Raw genomic sequence first — 9,588 nt, forward strand, 5'->3', positions numbered from 1 at the left:
ACACACACACACACACACACACACACACACACACAATAAATAAATAAATTAATTAATTAAAAAAAAGAAAGAAACAGAGTTTAAAAAAAAACCTGCTATTAACCATACATGAATGGTAGTATTTTGAATATTGGTTAAAACATGTCAAGACTGTTTAAGTGAAAGAAATTAGGTACAAGATTGCTACACATTTTATAAGGTGAATCCTATGTCACATTGGCAGAGATATAGGAATATGACATAAATGTTAACAGTTCCTTCCGTCTTTAACATTAAAATATACATTGCACTGTGCCGAGCCACTGTATTACATGGTGCGGTACGCGAGGAGCTTACATCACTCAGATTATAGGCATTGACTTTGTGCTGGATGAAGGCAGGAGTATCCGGAGGTATGTGGCACTTGAACTTCTCATTTTCATGTTTTGCTTTGTAATTTAGCTAAAAGAGAGAAAGGCAGTGAGGAAGTGGGCAGAAAGAAGGTGAATCAATTAGTTTAAAATATTTTTTTTTTTAAAAAAAGAGCCTTCTCTTGTCTGGTGTGTTTTGTGAAGTAACTGGCAAAGTTGCTCAGATCGAAAGAGAAATCCAAGCCAGGCACGGTGGCACCTGCCTGTAAGCCACAACTGGGGAGGCTGAGGCAGGAGGATGGCTGTAAATTTGAGGCCATCGTGGGCTACATAGTGAGTTCAATATCAACCCAAACTACATAGTGATATCCTGCCTCTAAAAACCAAGGAAATAAGACAATAGGACAAACAGCAACAAAAATAAATAAATGAAAGAAATATGCAGAGGCTAAGTAGGATACGTGTATCACTGAACTTGCATGCTGGACTCTGGACACTTGTTACCACATGTGTCACCACGGTAGGACACTACCAGAAAAAGGTGGCTCTTTCACTGCTATGCGTATCACAACTGGCCCTGGAGATTCTGCGACACACACCTGCCTTTCTATGCGTGGTCAATGGCCACTAGTGAATCGTTTCTGTAGCTCACATACACATCACTGTTGGTGATGCTCTGATTGAAGCTTTTACTTCTGGCCATAGATTTGTAAGATTACTTTTATTTTTATCTGTGGTATTAAATGTAAGTTTTAAAATCTATACTCTAAATTTATGTAAAAAAATTTGTGATGATGTCTCTATTTTCCAAAGACTTTTTTAGGAAGAGAGAAATCTCGTATGTTGAATATCTACTCCTGGCCACAGGGCGTAGTAACACACATCTCATTTTCAAAACCATCACAAACTGCAAACAGATAATACGAGACTCAGAGAGGTCAAATAATTTGGCCAGCTGGTCATAAGTGACAGAGCTGGAAGTTTTGTCTGACTCTAGAACTCATTCTTTTCAATGCTTTAAGCTCTATTAATTTCCATCAGGGAAAAATTTTACCAAAAGTGCTACCTACTTAACAAGATTCAAAGAAATCAAATGGAAAAATATTTTAGGTGATTACAAAGTATATAAGTTGAACTCGCTAAAACTTACATAGCCTTTTTATAAATGTAACAAAAAATTGGATGTTTTGGGCTGGGGAGTAGCTTGTTGGTAGAGCAGTTTAGGAAGCAGGAGGTTCTGGATGCCACCCATCCACCCACCCCCCTCCACACACACAAATTGGATTGTATGTGTAAATGTTTTCCCTCATAAGTACATTTCCTGGATATTCTGAGAAACTTACATCACTCAGTTGTTTGGAATTGACTTGAGCTTGTACCAGGACGGGAGAGTCGGTCACTTGAGTGAACTTTGTCTTATCTGGAGGGACTTTGTAGGTGTGCTGTGGGAGGGCAAGGAGTGTAGTTTAGTAATTCCTGCCAAATCTCAGGTGGCCTTTGAGCCAAGCAAGAGCAACAGCAATCTCCTCAAAGAAGTAAAACTGGTAGTTAATAAAATACTTATTGGTTTTTTTTCCCTTTTTTTGCGGTATTGGGGATCAAACTCAGGACCTTGCACTTGCTAGTCAGGCTTTATGCCACTGAGCAGCCGGGGTTTGATCCCTAGCATCCTGTGCTGGCCCTGCCCCCGAGGCACTCAGGTGGCGATTGAGACTGGGCATGGTGGTGCGCACCTGTAATCCCAGCTCTTGGGAGGCTGTAAACAGTCGGATCACTATGAGTCTGATCTACCTAGTGGGACCCTGTCGACCCTGTACTAAATACATAAAAAAAAGAAATATAGAGGTACCCAGTACATCTACTACAAGATAAATTTTATTTTTTACAGTTTCCTTATTTATATTTATCTGTAAAATATCAGAATTTTAAATATATCTTGGCCACTAGACATTATACAGAGCCCCAACACTTGCAGTTATTCCTACAGACTTACGTCTTTACACTGATCCAGCTTCTTGATTGCTTCGTATTCCTGAGTTATGGTCTGAGGGAAGAAGCCTTTGCCTCTGTCCTCTTCATATTCTGCTTTGTAGTTTTTCTGTGAGGTGAAACAAATCCAGTGTATGCTGCTACCACCATGTTCATGCCCCAAAATCTGTTATTCTGGAAATTAAACTTATCTCAGAACTTACATCGCTGTTTTGAGCTGTGACTTTCATGCAGTGTGAATGATAAGGATCTTCAAAACTGCCCACATAGTGTCCCAAAATATTCTTTAAGTAGGAATCTTTATATTTGGTCTGAAAGATAAAATATATTTCATTTATTGTTTGATTAAATTATTTATTAAGTGACAGGTCTTTTTTAACATGAGGGTGACGGCAGGATTACTCACATCACTACTGAAGTTGTGTAAAACTGTATCGAGCTTAAATTTGGGGGTCTCGCAGTAATTTATGCTCTTTGCCTTTGTCTTTTCATAGTTTTCTTTGTATAGTTTCTGTCAAAGAAGAAAAATCAGTTAAAGTAGATTCCTGTACTCCCACACTGAATATAGCAGTTGTATTTTTCCAATACTAAACAAAAGAAAAGATACTGTCTGTCAACTCTCTTAACAACCGACAAACATAGGGTGTCAAGAATCCTGAGTCTTTCCTAGTAACAATTATTATAGAGTGTAAGTGTTTAACATTTTTAAGAAGTTAAAAAAAAAGAGGTTGTGCCACTTCTGACCAAGCCATTCACTGGAACTACTTGTATGTGTCTCAGCCTCTTTGTTTCTCTTAACGTGCTCCCTCACTAATGAGGTCACAGCAAACAAGAAGGCCTTGAGGAAGAGCAAGTTGTTTAAGAAACAAAATGTGAAACAATGAATATAAATTAATAAATGCACTGTTGCTCTTCTACTTTGTGCCAAGGTGAGGGGACTTTCATGATACAAACAATTTTCCTTAAATATAAATGTTATATGAGAATGCAAACTACAAGGCATTGCTAACTCTTCTTCAATGGGATTTATCTTTGGCTTGAACATTAACCAATTACTGCTTTTGGTTTTATGCACACAGCTGAGAAAGGAGATCATGGCTACTTTTTCATGTTGCGTTTTCAAAATTTAAATGATTCTTTTCATTTTCAATGTTTCTAGTCCTGTTTTTGCCAACAAAGTAGGTTAGAACGTGGGATTTTATGTTTGAAAAAGGTGTCCTTCATTCAAAAAGCAGAACGCTTTGCATTGATTTCCCAGCAGAGCTATTTAGACAGATCCATTCCCACCTGCTGGTGGGCCACATCATCCTCCCAATGCCCAAATTAAATGCGTGCATTACCCTGACTTATTTCCAGGGTAAAAAAGAGATTGTGACTAACCCACTCAGCAAGCTACGAGGTCCTCAGCCATTGAGAAGGTTTAATACAGTCTAACCGGAGGAAACTTCTGAAGGAATCACACATTCAGTCTCTGTGTGCACATGTGTATGTGTGTGTGTTTATGTGGTTCCTTGTCTTGGGCCGTTCATCTTTAATACCAGGCCAGCACTTATTTACCTAATCTGTTTTACACCCACTGGCATAGGCAGGAGTTTAGCCATTCCACAAGTGAAAAGTAGCAATTCCTGTGAAGCTGCAGGGAGCCAACTTTTAAGTCCCATAATCTTCAAGTGATGTTTTCAGGCACTAAGGTTTACATTTCAACCTCTGCTTTGGTCAGAATCCCAACACTTATACAATGTACTCTTTGACCACTCAGAGGCCAAAAAAATCCAGAGCTCATATACAGATGAGATTTTTCCTGCCCTCAAGCCTGGAACTAAACCCTCAAGCCTCGAAAATCATAGTCAGAGGCTCTCAGTCTTCCTGTGCTTAGGTAGCTCCAATGAAATTGCTACTCCATAACCATAAAGTATTTGCAAAATTGTATATACATGTAGTCATTTTTGAAGGAGAAAAACTTCATCTCTCTTGCAGCTAAGGTTTAAAAAATGCTTTTTAAGAAGAATACACTCACATCACTCAGGACATTTCCAGCGGCCTTCAACTGCCTGAGCAGTGGGTTGTCTGAGGCAGGAAGTACATTATAATCTGCTTTTCCTTTATTTTTTTCATAATCTTCTTTATATTTTACCTATAAGATGAAACAAAGTGATAGAGAACCTCTGCAGGTTATTTCTGTCCTCATTTCCATTATGACTATTATAACATAGCTTCACAATTCAATTTTCTCTTTAGGAAAATGGCAGCTTGACATTTTGTGAGCAAAATACTCATAGTAACTCATAGTCGCAGCAACAGAGATATTTGCATAAATCTTCAGGATACCTTTTCTTCTCATTCATTTATTCATTGAAAAAAATCTGCAGGGAGTTAATTATGTGCCTGACTCTGAGACAGAGACAATAAAGAATAACACACAGTCCCTGCCCTCAGACAAAGATATATAAACAGTGGGAGAAGAAAAGACACACAAATAATATCCACCCATCGCAGCCTACTGCCGTGGAATTTTCACCCAGCTGCCCATCTTCCAGCGCATATTTAAAGGACAGAAACCAGAAGCACCATCAACCTTCCCTTTCAGGCCCACCTGCACCTGTGTGCTACACATGCACATATTTATTGTGCAAGCAGGAAGGGGAGGAAGGAGCTGGGCTGGGAGGAATGGCAGCAGCTCACTGAGTCCTTCTCTGCTGTCTGCCACCCTTTCAATTCCAGCAAGGGCAGGAGCGTAAAGTCCATGTGGGGTGTGTGTATGTGTGTGCACGCAGGAGTAAGGCCCTATCAGGAGAGTGTACACAGGTAATAGAATGAGAAGCTGACACTGGTTCTGACCATGATCCCTATTATAAACCATACTTTCAGACAGAATAACCATAAAATTGGAGGAATCCTAGATAGTTTTCCAATATTTAAGAACTTCAGAAACCTGTCAACAAGCTTAGTATTCACAGATATGAGATACTCAACTGTAACTTAGATGCACTGACTCTACAGCCTACACAGAGTATGACAGGGTACAGTCCGTGGCATGGGAGGCACAAATAGCCTTTCTCTTCACTGTGCACTGTAACACTTGGCAGCAGATCGGAGCCCAGTGTTGGGTCTCTTATCTATATATTCAGCTGAAATTTCCCTACAGCCAACTAACCACTTGACATTTTTCCTTGAATATCTAGAAGGAATCTCAAATCTTACATGGCTAAAGATGAGTCCCCATTTCACCTCCAAGAAAAGTACCTACTTCTTCCAGTCTTTCCTATCTCAAAGAGGGAAACCTGAGTTTGGGAGAATGCTTAGTGGTCTAAGCACCTGCTTGGAAAGTGCAATGACTGAGGTTAGATCCATGGTACTGCATGCCATGCTGGTTCTGGAAACCCAGGTGTGCCATGCCACCCAAAAACCAGGTGTGGTGGCACACACCTGTAATCCCAATGCTGGGGAGGCTGAGACAGGAGGATCACTATGAGTCTGAGCTGCATAGCAAGACCCTGTACCAAATAAATAATAAACATTTAAGAAAAATTAAAAAGAAAAAAGAGGGAAGCCCCATCTATCTAGCTGGATACCAAAACCTCTATCTTACATCCCATACCCGATCCATTTGAAAACCAGGCTAGCTCTACTTTCACAATACTTCTTGTCACTTGCTTTGCTACTCCCGAGTTTGAACACCATTGTCTTGTACCTGGATATTATACTAGCTTCCTAAGTGGTGTAATCTTCCTGCATTCTCTCTTCTGATAATGCCCAGGGTCTGGCAAGAATTAGAACTAAATGTGCTTGGTTTCTCAGTGTATGGTTTTCCTAAGAAGCACCTCACTCTAGAGTGCCATGGTGTCTGATGCTTACCAAAGCCATTCCACAGGGTGTGGGGCTTGTACTTTCTTATGAGGTATCTTTTCTTTCCTGGCAGAAGAAGCTCTGCTAGCTTAGATGACAGCCTTTCTACTTCTCAGTAGCAAAAGGCTCTTTATTCTGTGAAATGCTGTTGGTGATAATAAAAAATACTGTAGATGATAACTAAGGGTTATCATACTCAGTCGTGACCAAAGAAAATCTGTCGGCCTATTACAATTCCAAAGTACTTTTGTTGTTCTTGCTGTTTTCATTTTATTCTTCAAATGCCTAGGCTCCACTGGTCTCAGCTGAAACCATCTCCCTTTCTTTCTTTAATTATATACAAGAGCCAGAATTCTCTGCAATTCATGCCACTAAAACCATCAAAATCAATGGGACAATTTCCTCATACCTTGCTAGCTGCCACCCCAGCTTGTTTATTCATTTTATATTCTGGCGTTTCGGTCTGCATGAAGTAGATCTGGTCTTTCATGTTCTCAAAATCTTCCTGATATTTCCTCTGTAAGACATTAAACACAAGAACTTCTGTGGAAACAAACTGCATGGGTTTAAGAGGAGAACAGGCATTTGGAGACGGATTCAGAGCCATACCCGCTGGGCTTCAGTGGATCAGATTAAACTTAGAGGTTGTGGTGCCATCGCAAAACTAACTAGCAATTTTTCAGAGATTTGGAAACATTGAATGGGCTACAGGAACAATTAGAAAGCCTTCTTTGCCTACTAGGAAAGAGCTCTTGAAGTCCAAGAGCAGAAAAGTAAGAGAGAAAGAAAAAGCAAAAGGTCTGGGGAGATAGCTCAGTTGTGTAAGCGCCTGCCTGGCAAGTGCAAGGTCTTGAGTCTGATCCCTGGTATGGAAGGAAGGAAGGAAGGGAGGGAGGGAGGGAGGGAGGGAGGGAAGGGAGGGAGGGAGGAAATAAGTTTCAAAGAAAGAAAGAAAGAAAGAAAGAAAGAAAGAAAGAAAGAAAGAAAGAAAGAAAGCAAGCAAAGTTTCATTTCTGATTGCCAGTGAAATGGTGCTAGCTGCATTAATCATTTTTACAAATATACCGTTTGGTTCCCTAGGCAAATAATAAAAAGATGTGCTTTATTTCCCACTAATTGCATTTTGCAATCATTAAGAGGTTGTCACCACATTGTTCCTGTGAAAGTTGAGGTCAAAATAATAAAAATTGGTCAAAGTAATATTTTCAAGAAAAAAGGTTTTTGGAATTTCTTTTTTAATAGGCATTCTGCATCAAGTCTCTCACCCCTGACAAGAGGGGCCTTGGGTGTTCGGGACAACTGGAGTCATAAAGGAAAGAGGTCTCTCGCGGGGCATCTGGCTATCTCTTCCTACTCACTGTGCTGAGGTTGTCAGCGTTCATTCTGGCAGTCGCAATTTCAAAGCAAGGTGTCTCACTCCATTTGCCTTTGACTTTATTTTCATAGTCTTCTTTGTATTTTTGCTAGGAAAATAAAAGAAAAACTAAGATGAGCAAAATCTAAGACTTGACAATTAAGAGAGTGAATTAAGTAACAATGATGAATTGTTTAAATACATTAACCAGGTTGTTTTTAGCTCCGTAATAAGTATCTTCAAGAAAACTTTCAGCGCAATGTCAACTTAATACAACTAGACAGTTGAGTAAGCAGCAACAGAAAATAGAGACTACTAACTCCCCCTCCTTTAATGAGTTTGGGAACCTAGTAAATTCAGAACTTGCAAATGTTCCCAAATGTTGGAGGCAAGAGAGTCAGAATTCATGCTCTATAATTCAGTTACCATAAAACCTATCAACAAGACTTGCAGGCCAAGCAAACTTAGCCACTAACCACTAAGCTTAAATAAAACTCCTACTTGCCCAGAGGGAACAATAACAAAAAAATTCATCATACAGGCTAGTGAGTAAAGTTTCCTCATTTATACTTAAAGAAATTTAATAACTAATTACATAATTAAAAAATTGACCTGCTGCTCCTCCTTAGCCTCAAACACGACTCCACCTGATGCTCAGGCCAGGAGCTCCTTGCTATATCTTTGGCATTTTCAGATCCTTTGAATCTGACACCAATTGCAGCACACAGAAGTTATCTTGTAGATGTTTTTTCAACTACCCTAAAAGGAGCCAAGACTATAATATAAACTACCTTGAACTGAGGTTCTTGAAACAGTTAACCCAGCCAACCCCAAGCCTGAGGCCATCAGCCAGATCTAGAACTGGTTAGAGCCACTATTCTCTGTGGCTCTTTGGGTTGTGCTGAAGACATAACCAGTGGGTCTCAAGTTGCTTGCTTGCGTGGCTACCCTTCCACCATGTGCTCCAGGAAAACAAAAGCAGTTCTCTATAGACATTCAACAGAACAGTGTTAAGAGTAAGTGTTATGAAGAGCCTGGGTTAAAGGAAGCACAGACTTCTTCCAAATGCCTCTTTCTTTGCAAAAAGAAATATGGTAATTAATAGCAAGTTTTTGTTATTCTCATTGCTTGTTTTTGCTTGGGGGAATCTCACTAAATTCAGGCTGACCCCAAACTCATTAAGTAGCTCAGCCTGGCTTTAAACTCTCAATCCTATCTCAGTCTCCTGAATGCTGAGATTATAGGCATGTAACAACTCATCCATCTTGCCTGGGTGCCATAGCTATTAATTTTAGAGCCTGGGATCAAGGAACCAAGGTCCTGGACCTAAGTCCTAGGTCCTTGACTCTAAGTCTCTAGTCGACTATTATGAAAGCTCTGATTTAGTCTCTCTAAGCTTCAAATTCTTCAACCACAAATGCTGGGACACATTTACACACAGGAATACTGTGGAGTTTTAATCAGATCCTACACCGAAGAGGGTTTTATATCTCTATAGTGCTATACAAATACACATTATAGTTCTTGTAATAACAGCTATCATCATAACAGAAAGTAAGAAACTGTTGAAGAAAGAAAATTGAGAGAATTCTTCATTGGAAATCTTTATTGAGATTAAGATTTGTATTATATTACCAATTGATTTAACTTCCTGCCTCTTTTTAAACTAAAGACTTAGAGTCAAGAGAATTGATTTTTCGATTTACTAAGAGTACCTATAGAAGTGTTTCTAATCTTTTGGAGGACAAGACCTCTTCAGGAATCTGAGAAAGCTGTGAAATCTCCACAGACACTTCAAATCTCAGAGATTCTTTATGTATACACATCTCAGGGTAAGATCTCTTAATCTTTGATTTTTTTTAAGAGGTACATCCTTTCCCCTAGCTTTCTATCAAACGGGGAAACATTGTAGGATTGAAAAGGGCAAATCAGGGGCTGGAGAGATGGCTCGGTGGTCTAAAGCACCTACTTAGAACAAGCTTAGCAAAAGCATCAGGGACCGCGGTTCAATCCCCCAGCACCACATGCCAGCCAGCCCTGCCCCCTGGT

General features: G+C 39.7%; 1 protein-coding gene across 42 annotated transcripts in view; it reads right to left on the reverse strand.

Annotated features, from left to right (window-relative positions):
* Positions 1 to 9,588, reverse strand: part of Neb (nebulin) — a 221,833-nt gene that overhangs the window by 190,475 nt on the left and 21,770 nt on the right. For all 42 annotated transcript variants that reach the window (XM_023721397.1, XM_023721387.1, XM_023721355.1 and 39 more), the window contains 8 exons: positions 7,544 to 7,648; positions 6,595 to 6,702; positions 4,357 to 4,473; positions 2,746 to 2,850; positions 2,543 to 2,650; positions 2,344 to 2,448; positions 1,694 to 1,792; positions 337 to 441 (listed from right to left, as the gene is read on the reverse strand). In XM_023721397.1, coding sequence (XP_023577165.1) covers positions 337 to 441; positions 1,694 to 1,792; positions 2,344 to 2,448; positions 2,543 to 2,650; positions 2,746 to 2,850; positions 4,357 to 4,473; positions 6,595 to 6,702; positions 7,544 to 7,648 — 852 coding nt within the window. The remainder of the gene's footprint in view (positions 1 to 336; positions 442 to 1,693; positions 1,793 to 2,343; positions 2,449 to 2,542; positions 2,651 to 2,745; positions 2,851 to 4,356; positions 4,474 to 6,594; positions 6,703 to 7,543; positions 7,649 to 9,588) is intronic.

The sequence above is a fragment of the Octodon degus genome, unplaced genomic scaffold (genome assembly GCF_000260255.1).
Source record: "Octodon degus isolate 3935 unplaced genomic scaffold, OctDeg1.0 scaffold00082, whole genome shotgun sequence".
NCBI classification, from domain to species: domain Eukaryota; kingdom Metazoa; phylum Chordata; class Mammalia; order Rodentia; family Octodontidae; genus Octodon; species Octodon degus.